The sequence below is a fragment of the Curcuma longa genome, chromosome 12, assembly GCF_044706935.1.
Source record: "Curcuma longa cultivar G26 ecotype Majalengka, Jawa Barat chromosome 12, ITB_CL_G26_1.1, whole genome shotgun sequence".
In the NCBI taxonomy this organism is placed as follows: domain Eukaryota; kingdom Viridiplantae; phylum Streptophyta; class Magnoliopsida; order Zingiberales; family Zingiberaceae; genus Curcuma; species Curcuma longa.
In genome coordinates, this window is record NC_133872.1 from 4,051,621 (window position 1) to 4,069,449 (window position 17,829).

At 35.1% G+C, this 17,829-nt stretch overlaps 1 protein-coding gene across 1 annotated transcript; it reads left to right on the forward strand.

Moving 5' to 3' along the window:
- Positions 1-6,721: 6,721 nt before the first annotated feature.
- Positions 6,722-10,741, forward strand: LOC141843705 (uncharacterized). Its single transcript, XM_074731756.1, has 6 exons — positions 6,722-7,043; positions 7,134-7,255; positions 7,355-7,445; positions 8,414-8,543; positions 8,632-8,699; positions 10,062-10,741. The coding sequence occupies exons 1-6, from the start codon at positions 6,754-6,756 to the stop codon at positions 10,522-10,524; spliced, it is 1,164 nt and encodes a 387-aa protein (XP_074587857.1). The 5' UTR covers positions 6,722-6,753; the 3' UTR covers positions 10,525-10,741.
- The last annotated feature ends 7,088 nt before the right edge of the window (positions 10,742-17,829 follow it).

Below are 17,829 nucleotides of genomic sequence, written 5' to 3' on the forward strand. Positions count from 1 at the left end.
TAAAAAATAAATAAATTTAAATCGTATAAATCGACATATGAGAGGAAAGGGAGAGATATTACTTTCCACAATTGGGAGAGAGAGAGGGAGAGAGATGTTGATATTGCATGCATCCAAATTACAGAAATAATTTTTATATTTAATCTTTTAAATAAGGCTCAGATGCTTTGGAAATCGACATGTGAAAAGCTAATGTTGGCGGGAGGGGTAAAACGGGAAGGTCATCGTAAATAAGTGGGTCTTTTAGTCATTCTCAAAGTATAGTGTGTGATTTGAGAATTTTCTAAATCTGCATGCGTCCTTTAGAGCTCAGATTATATCCATTTCAAATTCTGTAAATTTCTAATCTTGTAAAGAGTTTAAAGGTGTTCTTCATTACTTATTTCAGACTCCCCAGAGGTGCTCTAGTTTATGCTAACTTTCAACTAGAATGTTTGAGACTTTTTTTTTCTTGACACCACTAGGAAAGTCTAAAAATAATAAAGGAGGGCACATTTGGACTTCTATGCACTTCAAAAATTCACAAGACTTGAAATGAGTGCAATCGAAGCTTTCTAGGTCGATCGTGAGTTTTAATTGAAATCCACTGATGGACCTAGACTATTTGAATTTTTGTGAATTTGCAACCACATAAAAGAGTATAGTTTGAAGAAGGTAGATTTGATATCAAATCTTGATTCTGATTTTAGTAATTAAATTAAAAATAAATAAATTCGAGTCATATAAATCAATAAGTGAGAGGAAGGGAGAAAGAGATTTGCTTTCCACGAGTGAAAAGAGAGAGGGAGAGAGAGATATTGAGGTTGTATGCATCCAAACTACAAAAATAACTTTTATATTAAATCAGATTGGATGCTTTAGAAATTGGCACATGGAAAGCTAATATTGGTGAAGAAATAGAACGGGAAAACCATTGCAAATCAGTACACACTTTGATCATTCTCAAAATATAGTGTATGCTTTGAGAATTTTTTAAATCTACATTTGTCCTTTGATAAATTGCCACAAATAATATACAAGCAGAATTTTTATGTCAAAAAGTATTTATCAATTTGGTAAAAAATATTTAACTTAATCAAAATTATTTTAATTGGGCTAAAATCACTTTAAAATTATTTTAACAATTATTTAATCATTTCTATAAGAGTTTAACAATTATTCTTCGAACAATGTCGTAGTCTCTATCTAACTAACTAATACAATAGTTTGAAAATAATTTAAACTAACTTGAAATAATTTTAATCAAATTTAAATAATTTTTATTAGGTTGATAAAGAATTTTTAATATGGAAACCTTGAACCAATTGCATTACTAGCATAAATCAAAGCGAACACAGCAAAAGAAAATGGAATTAAAGGAGATGCAAAATATTAGATTGCACACAGGGATCATGGGAGAAGATTATAAAGAAAAACTACAACAAACAACTAGATTGGCTGAAACTGAACTCTGATTTTACTCTTAGCGTGCCAAAATCAAATACCTCAAGGAGTGTGACAGAAATATACCTCAAGGATTCACAACTTATTTGGCAAACCTTCTTGGTACTAAAGCTCCTAGATGAGCAATAGATCCTAGACTTTTTGCTCATGGTCAACTTATTATAGCAGAGCAAGGAGAGTAAGTTACCCAGCTAGTCAATCAAGAAGAAATAAAAAATCTTTTTTAGTATTGGAGATCAACGAGCCTTAGAACCAGATGATTATGGCACTAAGTTCTATAAGCAAGCATAAAATAGATCACTACATTCTTTCAAATTGGCAATCTTCTTCGACAGTGGAATCATACCCTCATCATCCTAGTGTCTAAGTCCTCTCATGCTGCCAGAGTAGAAGATTATAGACCTATCTGATATTGTACTATTTTTTAATAAAGTCATATCCACAGGGCCGAGGGCCCCCTTTTAATTGGGGCCCAACTTTCAATATATCAATATATATATTAAAAAATAAAAATTATTAAAATAAATTTATTAATTGGTTTAATCGATTAGAGTCCCGAAAACCTCTTAAAATTCTCAAAAAATTCTAAAAATCGTTCACCTTCCTTCTGCTCTGAAATATGAATCCCCGATTTGAACCGAAATTTCCAAGTCGCCGTTCGCCTTCGCCTTCGCCTTCGCCCCGCCCTGTGGCCTGCGCGGCTGCGCCTTCGCCCAGCCCTGCCCTACGAGCCCTTCGCCCGGCCCTGCGCCGTCGCCTTTGCCTTCACCCGGCCCTGCGCACCTTTCGCCCCGCCGGCCGGCCCTGCGCCTTCGCGACTTCGCAGCTTCGCCCGACCCTGTGCACCCTTCGCCCGACGGCCCCAACCCTGTGCCAGTGCGCCTTCGCCTACGGCCTACGCCTTCGCTTTCGCGCCCTAACCCTTCAGCCTTCTCGCCTTTGTCGGTGAGCAATGATTTTTTTTATTAAATGATCTTTATTATTTTATAAAATGACTTTTATTATTATGATTTATTTCATCATTAAATTGCTGACATGTTTTGGTGATTCAACAATCAGACTAATTACTTCATTTAATTTGATCAATGACGAGATAATTCTGATTGAAAAATGGAATGAAAATATAATTTTCATGTTCATGAACGAATTGAATTAAGAAATAAATATATATTGATAGAATATGTAAATAAAATATTATAAATTGATCTTTCTTCTGCATATTAAATAATTTTTTAGTGTAAAAATTAATGTATCTGATTAATGATTAATGTATGTGTTTCTTCAGGGTGAAAAGTTTTTAGAAAGTTGAAAGTCTTGAGGGCTTATTTTTCAAAATTAAAATTAATAAAGTCTAATTTACGTTCAACTATGTCTCAAGAAAGATTAAATAATTTAGCAATGTTATCAATTGAAAAAAATTTATTATTAAAACTTGAATATGAAAATTTAATTAATAATTTTACTTCTAAAAAAGCAAGAAAATTTAATTTTATATAAAAAATTTATTTTTAAAATCAATATTTTAATTTATTTAAAAAAAATTTAAACCCACCATTGTCGATCTCAAGTCCGAATAAAAAAGGGTAAGAGAAATTTTTTTAAATAATAACAATTATTTTAAAAAAAAATTACCTAGGACCCCCTATAAGCTTGAGCCGCCCCTGGTTGTCGGTCCCAAATCTGAATGAAAAAAGACGAGGAAAAATTTTATATTTAAAAAATATATTAAAGGTCTAAAAATAATTTTAGCCTAGGGCCCCATAAAACCTTGAGACGGCCCTGCATATCCAAGATAATTGTCAGTAGAATGATAGAAGTTGTGAGACAGATGCTTCATCCAATACACAGTTTTTGCCAAGGGGCCCTCCATAATAGATAACATCCATTTGGTATAAGAATTATTGAGAAACTACACAAGAAAGATGATCTCCTCCAAGTGCATTTTGAAAGTTGATCTTCAAAAAGCTTTTGACTCAGTTAGTTGGAGCTTCTTGCAAGATGCATTGCAGGGCTTAGGATTCCCATGACAATTTGTTGCATGGATCATGAAGTGTGTCAGTACCACGACCTTTTTAGTGGCTATCAATGGAGGACTCTTATTTGGGTCTTGTCACTACATTTTATCTTTTCAGGGGAGCTCGTGGCTTGAGGTAGGGTGGTCTATTGTCACCCTACTTATTTGGCTTGATCTTGGAGATATTCTAACGTCTCCTCCATTAAGCCACATCAAATTCAGCCTTTCACTATCGCCTAAAATGTGTGGCACCATAGATCACCAATCTAGCATATGTTGATGACCTACTTTTGTTTGCTAAAGGGGATACATCATTTGTGAACATTATAGTGAACAATTTGAAACAGTATTACGATATGACAGGCTTGCATGCAAATCTATTGAAATCCAAGATATTCCTAGTTGGACTGGATGAGAGAGTCAGAGATGCTTTAGTGTAACTTTTAGGCTTTTTAGATAGACACCTTATCATTTAGATATTTGGGTATCCCATAGCATCAATGCAAATCAGGATTTCAAATTACAACACACTGATAGATACCACCATTGGTAAGAAATCAACTCCTAGCCATGACATATATTGTCGTATGTAGGCAAACTCCAGTTGATAGCATCAATATTGTAGGAAGTTTGAGTATTTCTGACTCTCTATCCTCCGACTATCGAATGATATTATTGATAGAATCTATGCATTGTGTAGAGGGTTTGTATGAATAGCTAGACATGCTTCAATATCTTAGACAAACATTTGCATGCCAAAGGAGGAAGGAGGCTATGGACTTCAAGACTTAAAGGTATGGAACAAAGCTCTACTATCTAAGATCTTATGACATATCCAGAACAAACAAAATTCATTATGGATTAAGTGGATTCATCACACATACCTAAGGCATATGACTCTATGAACTTGGCAGGTGAAAATGTATTGACTCACCAGATTAAGAAGCTTTTACACATCAAAGATGAGATATTGATAACAGAGGAACCGACAACAATAATATGTAGCATACTTACAATCTAGTTCACCCAACAAGTAAAAGGGTTAATAGAACTTATGAGTATGTCAAAATGACAAGGACCAGACAACCATAGATCAACACTGTGTGGAAGTCATATGTCCAATTTAGTCATGCTTTCACACTTTGATTGCTTGCTCATGGACAATCATCAGATATTATAGCTGTCAATTTGGGTTAGATCCGTCGGATTGGCCTATCCCACTAAATAATTTAGACGGATTGGGTTACAATTTTATCAATCCATTTTAAGATGAGTTCAAATGGATTGGCCCGTCTAGGCCCACGACCCACGTGGATTGGCCCGCGGCGGACTTAGGTTGGCTCGCGGGTTGAGAAAATTTATTTATTTATTTTAAAATTTAAAATTAAAGTAAAAAACTCAATGAATTAGTGAGTTTGATCAATTTAAATTACAATTCAAACTTAAAAATTACAATTCAAACTTAAAAATTTTAACTTAATCAATTTAAATTATAATTCAAATTTAAAATTTTTAATATTTTATATATTTTTTAACAGACCCGTGGGTTGGCCCCGTCTAACCCGCGGCCCACCTTGAGGTGAGTTGGATTAGAGATTTCTCAACCCGCTAAGTTGGTGGGTCGGTCCGTCCCGCCCCACCATATGATGGGTCTATCATAAGTTGGCCCGTCCCGCCATAGGTTGATCCGTTTGATAGCTCTACCAGAGATCACTTATCATTTATAGAGAATAAGAACTTTTTTTTTTTTTGGCGCCAATATAGAGGAGACACGAGATCATCTATTTTTTAGGCGCCTCACCGTATGCTTATTATAGAGGAAGATTAAAAACTAACTTCACATGCAACAGGATATATCTATAAGAGAATGTTTAGAGTTTATCTAGATCTTAAAATTTTGACAAGGATGAGACACCGAATTATGACAGGTATAATTCAATATAATTATTTTTGACAGAAAGAGAATGAATGCACATAGTATTTATAAGAAAATTCAATTTTATGTGTATAAAACTTTGAACATATTCAGATGGTTCCAGATAAATTTTGTACATCTCTTTTGAACATTGATATTTTTATACCAGAAATATGATAGAACCTTTTTTATTCTTTTTAAAAGGTATTTTTTTTTTATAAATTTAATAATTAGGAGTGTCTTTTTTGGTTCGACAATTTACGAGATCAGCAGTTAAATTAGAAATACTAAAAATCTGGATCTCGCTTAAATATTTTAGTTATTCACCAAACAGTGCAATTATTTTCTAAATTCCTCCCGCATCTATTATATCTTTAAATCAAATTATTAATTAATTTTTTCTTGCCTAAACCATTACCTTAACTTAAATCCAAGAAGATCACCTTTTTCCCCTTTCTGTTTTTTCCCCCATATTTTTCAATTTAAGTAAAAGTGGTCAATTAATTCTAAAGTACGACTCGATCTATAAAAAATTTTCTTTCAATCATCATATTAAATTTAAAAATATGAATGATGCATCGCTCTGCAATTATCAGTGTTCAAAAGTTATTTTCCTATCGAAGGAAATTAATTCACATTGCCACAGTTAAAAATTGACTTATGACTACTTGATTAATTACAAAAGCACTTTTATCCTAGAGCTTTGAATTATGTTAAAAAATATACCCTTTTATAATTGTGAAATTGCGATCATCACAATTTCATAGCCAGATAATATTCAGAGCCATTAGGTTATAAATTCATGATAAATTACTATTAGACAATCACGATTGAAAATATTACTATTTGACTGTGAAATTATTATTTATTTTATTCTTTAATAATTTAGATATTTACATTTTGAGCTCAATTAGTCCTGAAGACGAGCGATCTTTTCTTGCTTTATTTGTCAGATAAATTCAAAAATATGAATGATTTTTCATCCAACAGTCAACATTTTCAATTTTCATTCCATTAAAAAAAATATCTCATAATATACTGTAATTAAGATTCAAATTGTATATACTTAATTTATTTTTTTAATTTGTCAATCAGGTAAATTTAAAATTACGAATAATTTCTCATCCAATAATCATCCTCTTAAATTTTTTATTTTATTAAAAAAATTAATTAAGATTTAAATAATAAATATTTAAAATATCTGATATCTTGTTGCATTATGCATGAATGACTGAGGAGCTCACATGGTTTCGGTTTGAGTAATGCTTTGATTTGAAAAACGAATAGAGGGGTATTTTAGGGAACGTGCATTTTGAATATTTCTTTAATTGCCCTTTCTGGCGTGGGACTAGGGTTTGTGGAAGCGAAAGGGGGCGCCGTGATGGCGAACCGAACGGATCCGGCGGCGAAGAGCATCCACGGGACGAACCCCCAGAACCTGGTGGAGAAGATCCTTCGCTCCAAGATCTATCAGCACACCTACTGGAAAGAGCAGTGCTTCGGCCTCACCGCGGAGACGCTCGTCGACAAGGCCATGGAGCTCGACCACCTCGGCGGCACCTTCGGTGGTAGCCGTAAGCCAACCCCCTTCATGTGCCTCATCCTGAAGATGCTTCAGATCCAGCCCGACAAGGAGATCGTCGTCGAGTTCATCAAAAACGACGAATACAAGTAATCGACCCTCACACGTTGATTCTTTAGGTTGTCTCCTCTTTGTGCCGGCCTCTCGAGATTCTATCTTTGCTTGGATTCTTTGGTTAGGTATGTTCGAATTCTCGGGGCTTTCTACATGCGGCTCACAGGCACCGTCACGGATGTGTATCGCTATTTGGAGCCCCTCTATAACGATTATAGAAAACTTAGAATGAAGTCGCCCGACGGAAGTAAGAATTAAATTTGATTGTTTTAAATGAGCTTGTTGTTTAGATCTTCTGATGGGTTATACGACGCTTCTATTGTTATTCATTGGCGTCTGGTTTCAGAGTTTTCCTTGACTCATGTGGACGAAGTCATTGATGAGCTCCTTACAAAGGATTACTCCTGCGACGTTGCCCTCCCTCGTGTTCAGAAAAGGTTAATTCACAGACTAGTTCATTGTGTTTGTAATTTTAATGATTTATAATTGCTAGTTTAATTAATCTAAAACTTACCTATTTATATTATGATCCCAAAGCAGTCTTATTGACCTATTAAATAAATGGAAGATCTACATCTGTAAGCTAATTTTCCTTCCATGAGTCATGTTAACAACATCAATCTTGAAACAAAGGCTCCTTCTGTGCTCATCATTTCAGTTAATTTGAACCATTTTTTTTTCCAATGGTTCCATTTTTCTGTTCAAAATACTTAATTGTTTTTGTAAAAGTAATCATAATCACCAGTATCAGAATTGTAGTAAGTATTTTGCTGATAAAATTCTTTATGTGTGTGCGTCTGTCCATTCTTTTCCATGATTGCAATTCATATGGATTAAGTGGACATGCCCATCTTTTTGGAAATTTACATTGGACTGTACGGTTTATCTGTCAGAATTTAGTTTGGATTTATCTATACTGCCAGGTTCCAATTCTGTCATTGTACTACCGATTACCGAAGCAATTGAAGATTTTTGTGCAGATGGTTGATTGATGATTTACAATAGTGCTACCTTATATTCTTTGTTATAATCTTGAGAATATCAATTTGATGGAAGATTTGTGCTTTCTGAGTACATAGAATTGATGATTGGATGGGTTTTTGCTGTCGTCTGATGCTTTCATTTTGCTCTCTTTAGGGTATTTACTATAATGGTGATATTTAGATGGAAAAAATAAATAGCCAACCACCTTGTTTTTTGTTGAAATCTGAAAATTATCTACTGGAAAATATTTGAATATAATCTGCACATAGGATCTTACAGTTTTGCATGTTTTTGGTGCATTTTCTTCAATACCATCTCTCTCTCTCTCTCTCTCTCTCTCTCTCTCTCTCTCTCTCTCTCTATGTAATTTGTAATTATCATATCTAACTGTTAATGTCTTGCTCTGTAAATGTGCATTCAGATGGACCCTTGAAGCATGTGGCTTGCTTGAACCTAGAAGAAGTGCACTAGAAGATGATTTTGAAGAGGAAGAAGAAAAAGAGGAAGAGGATCAGGCTATGGAGCCTGTAGAGAATGGTGTCCATGAAAAGGCAAGCATTGTACGAGCTGTTTTGTTTTATTCTTAGTGACTCATCATATCTCTGATTTTCCTCATTCTTTTGCTGTGGCTTCTGACAGAGTTATTATCGTGGACGTAGTCCTACACGGGAGAGGGACAGAGATAGAAAACGTGACAGACAACATAGGTACTCTTTACTGCATAATATTTTATGTTATATCTCAATTCTTGACTATGTTTGGTGTATGGAGATGGCAGCTTTATTCATATATATGCTCTTGATAGGTGATATTCTCTTCCAATTTTTATTGCGACATATTTCACTATATTTCCTTTCAATTTTGATGCCAGTGTTTGCTGAAACTTGTTATAGATTATATTTGCTATTCATATTGGTTTAGATGAGTGAATAAATAACCTATGATCTATTATTTACAGTTTATATGGTAAACTAGATAATGGTTGAAATGTGAAAGTTGAATTTCAGTTTTAAATGAGCATCTACTTCATTTACTAAATGCATCGAGTGAATAAAGAGGCTCATTTTGTGAGCTATGTTTTCCTTCCCTTCTTTAGCTCTTGGAAGAAAATTCTTTCAATGGTAGTGGAAGCTTTCCATCTTGCATTTCTTGCTCAACTAATCAAAGATCATGGCATTGCACTTCAGTGCCATGGATTCACTGTCATGGCTTTTAGATTCAGAGCCATTGCCAGGACAAGATGCTTCCTAAAGTGATTTGTAATGACTCTGCCAGGTTTCTCTGCACTGATAGTGTGCAGTGAGAAGTATGATGGGTCAAACAAGTATATAAATCAGAACTTTTCGGAAAGTTATTCCCCTTTGATGTTGGAAAATTAAATCAAATCTATTTTGTCTGTTAACTTTTTGTTTGTTTTGGTCAATATGTTATATTCTTGGGCTAGAATTGTTTTTACTTTCTCGAACCGTTTCACAGGAATCACAGATTACAGAACAGGGAAAACAGTGTTACTCTCCTGTGCAATTTTTGTTTAGCTTCTCTTCAGTATTTGTTTGTACAATGTATCAATTTACCACCGACATGGTGGTGGATGCATAAGTCTCTGTGCTAGCCACTAGGTTGATATCACGAAAAGCACCTTCTGTGCTGAATATTCACGCCCAGTGCACAATTTTGTTTCATAGAAATGTAAGTTTGTGCAATTTTTGCTTGTGTTAGCCAGTCGAACTAATATTTGGTAAAGCCTAATTACCTAATCGAGATTTGCTATTGAGAATATTATTGTTATTATGATTGTAACCAGTCTTTATTTTGTAAGCTGGTTATTTTATTGTCTCCACTACTATTAAATTGTGTAGTTTAGTTCTAAATTGATTGTTACATTCATACTTTCTATAAAGCTTCTTCTGATAGGATAATTGTTACTCATACATCGTCTCAGAGCTGTTTTAAAATAATTTTTTACAATATAGGCCTGGTACTCATGGCCAATATATGACAGTGGTTTTGTTTATTCTGGGTTATTTATTGTTCATAAGTATAATGCATGATGTCTTATTTTTCAACAGGGACAGGGATTATGATCGGGATTATGGTAGAGGACGTGAAAGAGATCGTGATCGTGAAAGAGACCGTGATAGAGATAGAGATAGAGAAAGGGAAAGGGACCGAGATCGTCACCGAGCAAGAGACGACAAGGACTATGGTCGTGATAGAGACCGTGAACGGGAAAGGGAAGGCCGCGACCGAGAAAGAAGAGATAGGGACCGTGGAAGGCGTAGGAGCCACTCGAGGAGCCGAAGCAGAGATCGACGAGACAGGGATCTTGAAGAAGGTGACTATCGGAAGAGGCGTGCTCGAGGCAGTGCCAGCCCTCGCAGATGGCAAGTGGATGATGACAATCCTAGGGAGGAGCCCAAGAAGAAAAAGGAAAAGAAAGAGAAGAAAAGTGATGGAACTGATCACCCAGATCCAGAAATTGCTGAAGCTAATAGATTACGAGCTTCTCTTGGGTTGAAACCACTGAAGTAACCCTACCATTTATTGTTTGTTGAGATCATGACTCGCTGGGGTTAGAATCATGAAGCAATTGATGTATGTGTAGCAATAGATGTGTGCGAATGCCTGTGTTGGATCACTTATCTTTATAGTATTTGCTTTGCAAGGATTAACTGGCCTAAATAGAAGATATATATGTAGATATATGCTTCTGCTTCATCTTTTCTGAATCCGTGTTCAGCGAAACAATTCTTCCTTTATTAATACAAATCTAGTCTTCATTTTGAGACTCGGCAGAGTTTCATATGAATATTGCACGCAGAAACATACACAAATCTTTCGTGTTATAAGATTGCGCCATCGTGGGATGAATGTGTAGTCTGATAGAACTGACTTTGGACATATGTGGCATATGCATATCACTGTCGAATTTGTTTTATGCTTGGAATCAAATATCAGTACTCATGATTATACTACATGAATACCATGTGAATTATTTTTGGAGACATGATTGAGTTAGTTGCTGTGAAATATATTTATTGCATGTGAATCATTGATGTAAAGGATTTGCTCGAGCTTCGAGGTCATAATTATTTTTTTAAGTTGAACCACGAAACTTATAAGATATCAAATTGGAGTTGTTCAGATATTTATAATTGGTTATCGAGTATAATTGTTTTAAACTCAAAAAATATTATAAAATCTTTATGGAGGCAATAATTTATCATTGTTTTAGAATTATTTTTTGTCATCTTGAGAGACTATTTAAAATTTTATTTAGTTGATGTTAGGATATTATCTTTTGTTTTGAATCAAATTTTATTCAATTAAATCTAGAAACAATAGTTTCTCTATGTTTGGTGATTTCTTATGTCTTATTCGATGGTAGTTGGTATCAAAGCCCATCATATCCGATGGAGAGTCGTCACAATAGCAATAGACAGGTTTCGATTGAGGAAGCTCAACACTGTGAACGTAACATTCATGATGTGATGATTAAAGATTTATAGAAGTAAGTTGTAGAATTAGTCTAGTGTTTGACAATGTGAGATTTTGAAGATTGTAAGTCCACTTTTGAAAACTCATATCATGATCGTACTAAATTTCGAGAACGCTATGGTTGAGAGGAATGATATGGAGATCTTGGTTTTTGAGTTGATTTGCCTGAATTTTTTGGTATGTTACAAGTAGAGAGATTCATTGATTGGATCAACGAAGTGGAGAGAATTTTTGAATATAAGGAAGTGTCTAATTGTGTGAAAGTGAAATTGATTGTCATCAAACTCAAAGGTTAAGCATCAATATGGTGGGAGCAGTTGCAATGCTCACAAGACAGACAGGGCAAAACCAAGATCAATGATTGGGAGAAGATGAAAAAAAAGATGAAGAATCACTTTCTTCCCTTCGGTTACATTCAAACTTTGTTCCAACGACTTCCTACATTGAGACAGAGTGCGAGATCAATCAATGATTATACAGAGAAGTTTTACTATAGTTGATTGTTCGGAACGATCTATTTAAGATAGAAGAGCAGATGGTGACACGATACTTAGGGGGTTACACTAGCCCTTGCAAGATGTCCTTAGTCTTCATTCGTTGTGGACGATTTCAGAGACCTACCAACATGCACTAACTGTTGGAAAACAACATAATGGAACTAGTGGTAAGAGGCGACTAAAATAGTCAACTAGTTTGTCCTCAGGATTCACATCCTATTTAATAGTCACTGCAGGTTAATTCTAAGCTTATCAAGTGTTTTCGTTATGGTGAACAGGAGCATAGAGCAATTGATTGCAAGAAACTTGTCTAATCAAAATGATAAAAATTTATTGATTGAGGAAGACATGGAAGACTAGGCAGAGGCATTTAGCGAGCCAATGTATGATGATGATGAAGTTGATGAGGTGCTTTATTATGATGCCCATGAGATTTTAGTCGTTCGCAAGAGTCTACTGACTCCCAAAGGTGATTCGTGGATGATTAGTTGAAAACTAATATTTTTCACATGACCTATACAGTTGCAGATAAAGTCTATAACATGATTATTGACAATGGCAGTTGTGAGAATGTTGTATCTGAGGAGGTTGTCCAGTTGAAGACATACTGCCATCCTAAGTTACACAAGTTATCGTGGCTGAATAAAGGTAGTGCGATAATAGTAGATAGGCGATGTCTCATATCTTTTTTTCAATTGACAATAAATATTATGATAATGCTTGGTGTGATGTTGTGGCTATGGATGCATTTCATGTATTGTCGGATCGACCTTGGCAATATGATCGCAGTGTTATTCATGATGGATGGAAGAATACATATACCCTTAACATCAAGGGAAAGAAGATTGTGTTGGCGCCCCAGCGAGAAGGGACCACTCTTATCCCGATAGCCCATAACACCAACCTACTTTTTATCTCCATGTTTTGGATGAGATGGAGCATGGAGACGTAGTCTATACTTTGTTGTCGTGCAAGAGCAATGCAATAGCCATAGACCCTGATTTACCAACAGAAATATAACAACGATTAGGAGATTTTGTCAAGTTGATGCTAGAGGATCTTCCTCCTAGCTACCACCTATGAGAGATATCCAACATCAAATTGACCTTGTTCTAGGATCAAGTTTGCCTAATCGACCAACATATTGTCTCAGTCCTAAGGAGGTTAAGCCATTAACAGAATTACTGTGAAGTACAGGGTTTTAATTCTCCTCTTGGATGATATGTTGGATTAGCTAGTTATTCGGTTCTAAGGTATTCTCAAAAATTTAAAACAGATACCACCAGATCAGAATAAGGTATCAAAACGAGTGGAAGATAACATTTAAGACGCAACATAGGTTATATGAGTGAATGGTGTCTTTTGGGTTGTCAAATGCTCCTACATATTTATGAGGTTTATGCATCAGATTTTGTGACCTTTTATGGAAAGATTTGTGGTGGTTTACTTCGATGACATTCTTATTTATAGTCCAACATGGGCTTCACACTTTGATAACTTCTGTTCTATTTTTGAAAGGCTGAAGGTGGAGTGCCTCTTTATCATCAAGAAGAAGTGTTTTTTATACTACATGGGTAACTTTTCTTGATTTTGTTGTGTCTACTGATAGTGTTCACATGAATCAATCAAAGATAGATTCAGTTTTGGAGTGACCTAAACCATAAACCTTGCACGATGTCAGAAGTTTCCATGGATTGATTTCTTTCACCATCGGTTCATCAGAAATTTTGGCACTTTGATTGCTCCTATCACTGAGTATCTCAAGGGGCAATTATTTTAAGTGGTTTGAAGAAGTAGAGGTCAATTTTCAATTGGTCAAGTAGAAGATGATCGAGGTACCAGATTTGACACTCCATAATTTTGATAAAGTGTTCGAGGTTAATTGTGATGCATCTGATATTAGCATTGGTGATGTTCTGAGTCAGTTAAAGCATCCAATTGCTTTCTTTAGTAAGAAACTATTCAGATTTAAGAAAAATTATTCTACTTTCAATTTGGAGTCTATGCCATAGTTCAGTACTTGAAGCATTGCCGTCACTACCTAGTATAAAAAGAGTTCATTTTGTTTACTGATCTTGAGACCTAGAAGTATATCAATGGCCAACACAAGTTGTGATGACATGCCAAGTGGGGGTGGCTTATTTGTAGGAATTCATCTTTATGTTGAGGCACCAAGCAGGGAGTTTGAATCATATCGTAGATGCCCTTAGTCATCGTTCTTCATTACTTAATAGGAGTACCAAAGCTGTAGACTTTGAGGTTTTTGCAGACATGTATGTAGCTGACCCTTCATTCGAAAAGATATTCTAGGAGGTACAGATGGTCACCGCTATGATTTTATTTGCATAATGGTTATTTATTTCGTGGATTATAGTTGTGCATTTTAGACTATTTATTGAAGCAATAGATTATAAGTGAACTTCATAATGAGGGGCACTTTGATCGTGATAAGACACTGTCCCTTATCTCTACTAACTTTTATTAACCCAAGTTGATAAGTGATGTAACTCACTTTGTGGATCGATATTATGTATTCCAGCTATCTAAGGGAATTCTCACTAATGCAGGCTTGTACTGTTATATTGAGAGATGTCATAAGGCAATCACCTTAGATAATGTATTATTTATTGGATAAATAAAATCACTATTTCAGTGTATATTTTCTATGTATTTGATTTAATCTTAAACTCAAATAATGAGGTCCACAATATAATACATAGCATGAAAGAAATTGTGATTAGATCACAATTAGTGGATATCTCTATATGTGTAATTATGTACATATTGAAATATTTCCTAATCGATGAATTGATGAGTTTGGACATCATTGATTATGTAAGATTAACATATTTAGATTCCTTGGTTTTACTAAGCAGCCGATCCTAACTAGTTGGAAATATTGGGATGTTGAGAGTTAACATATGAATGTTGGTTAAGAGTAATTAGTTCATCGGAAGTGACCTGCTATGAGACTTCATGTGATTTTATACATGTCTATAAAGATCTCATTGTAGTTTGAGTGCATGCATGGTTCTTTCGACTTAAGGTATTCAAATCATCATGGTCATGAAGACTTATACTTTGGTATCTTAAGTAAGCGTCTCTATAGAGGTGTGGACCCAGGATGATTGTGTATAAGTTAAAGAGTTCAAAGGTAATTAAGTAGCCAACAGAGGATTCATAACTCTTTTTATTAGGAGACATATAACCTATAACCACTTTTTAGGATTGTTACTCGTAATTTTTTGGCCAAAGCAGAAACATGTCAAGAGGATGGTTCTCTTAGGAAGATGCGTTGAGTAACTTAAATCTATAGGATAAGGAACTACTGCTTGGGCTAGGTGTAACGTAGCCTTTCTAGTAGAGATTGATATATAGACCATATCTTTAACTAAGTGGGTATAAGATATGTGAAAGGAATAGACGCATGAACAACTATAGCTACTGAAGGATTCAGAAGTGGTTTTGAAATCAACTGTGATTTTTCAATTAATTAGATGTTATGATGTATTACTAGGTGTCACTCATGATCGATCTATAATTAATGGTTAATTATGGACAACCAATATAAATCGGGAACCTATAAGATCACACACATTACAAGTTTCTTCCAGAGACATAAACAAGTTTGAGAATTAGATTCTCAAATAGAGAAAGATAGAGTCTGGTTGGACCAAATGAAAGGCAAATATAGAAGATATTTTATCGGAATGGAAGTGCAGATAAACCACATCTTTTGAAGATAAAGTGGACCATCTTTGATTTAATTTTAATTAAAATGTGGTTTGATTTTGAATTAACTCGGTTTGATTTTGAACCAAACTTAATGTTAATGGTTTGAACTTTGAGTTAATGGATATGATTTTTTGGTTAACGAATCAAACCCCTTAGAGATTTATAAATACATCTTTAAAGAAGAGTTATTTAGCGGATTAACAAAACCTAAAGATTAGATTTTAAAAATCAGCCACCTCCCATTGCTGCCCACCTCTCTTCCTCTCCATTATCGCCGCCCACCAAGTTTGGTGGAGTTATTGCCACCGGCCAAAGGTGATCTCTCCAAACTCACCTTCAGCCAAGCATCCTATCATAGGTTAGCAACTTCCCAAGGTCGGCCATCCACCGAGCCAAAGGAGCCAATTCCGGTTGTGAAAGCAAGAAGTAAGAGGAGAAGCAACGGTTGTTTCGCCGTCGTGAGATATCCGTTCTTCCTTCCTCTTTGGCCATTGTTCTAATGGGAAATTATTATTGCCGAAACTACCATGCCATTAAATTCACTGCCCCTTGTTGATAATGAACCATCTGACCTTCCAACAGTGGTGCTATCACTTTGGTTAAATCTGATCCGTATAGTCAAGTTACCTTGAGCCACCAGATACGAAATTAGATTGTAGGTCCTCTCTTAGATCGCTTGTCTCCTTCCTTTGACTAGTGTTGAAACAGAGACATGACACATGACATAGGAAAGTCATCTCAAGGAGATCTCGGTGTGGATACGAGTAGAGACAATCTTTCTCAATGTTACTAGTTGATATTGTTTCCACTTCATATCTTCTAAAAGGTATAAATTATTTATGCTTGTTATCTATGATTATGTTTGCATGTGTGCGTATCATCATGTGGGTTTTATGCATAAATAATAATAAATGATTTATTACGCTTCTGCTACTTGTTTAGAGAAATATAAAATTTTAAAATGCGTATACCAAAACCCAACATGTACACTCCCTTACTCATTTCTGAAGCTCTTTGGTTCAATGCTAGCATGTATTTTGTGTTGGGCTTACCCTGCATCCAATGAGACTCGGATTCTATTCTAGTTGTGGTTGATAGGGTTTTTCAAGATAACCCATTTGTAGCTTGCAGAAAGACTATAGATGTTGTATGGATTGTCCATCTTTATTTCAAGGATATCGTGCGTTTATATGACATTACTCGATCCATGACTTCAGATCATGATACCAAGTTCATCAGTCATTTTTGGAAGAGCTTATGGGAGAAATTGAGAACACATTTAAACTTTAGTAGTGCCTACCACCGCTAGACAGATGGTCAGACTGAGATGGTGAATCAAAGTTTGTATAGTTTTTTTGAGGTGTTTAACAAGAACTAAACTGAAGCAGTGAGATTTGACATTACTTCAAGCAGGATGTGCTTATAAAAGATCAAGAAACAAAATCATATATTTAAGTCCTTTTGAGGTATCTATGGGTGAAACCCATTCGGGCCGGGGTACTGGATTTAGTCCCTATCCCACATATAGGATGATCTAGTTCTAAAGCAGATGAGATGACAAAGCATCTTCGGGGTATTCATGAGCAGGTAAAACATGTTATTCTTGAGAATAATATCAAGTACAAGACTTGGGTTGACAGTCATCGTTGTAAGGTACTTTTTGATGTTGATGATTTTGTTTGGGCTGTATTAACCCGTGAGTGTTTTTCTATTGGCAAGTATAACAAACTTAAATGTTGAAAGATTGGATTTTGTGAGATATTCAAGAAGATGAATGATAATATTACGTGTTGCGTCTTCCAAGTCACTTGAAGATTTTTGATGTCTTCAATGTGAAATACTTAAGTCCCTACTTTGTGAATTTTGATGACACTATCTTAGACTCGAAGACGAATTCTTTTTGACTTGGGTTGAATCACATGACCTTTAAGATGTATAATTTTTGACTCTGGTTGAATCACGAGACCTTTAAGATATCAAATCGAAGCTCATTTAGAGATCTACATTTTGTTATTATGTGTAACCCGTAATAGCCTAGTGCTGAGCCCAAAAAATATCGTTTGAAGTTTTTTTGGAGACTCTGAATAAATTTTATTATTATTTTAGA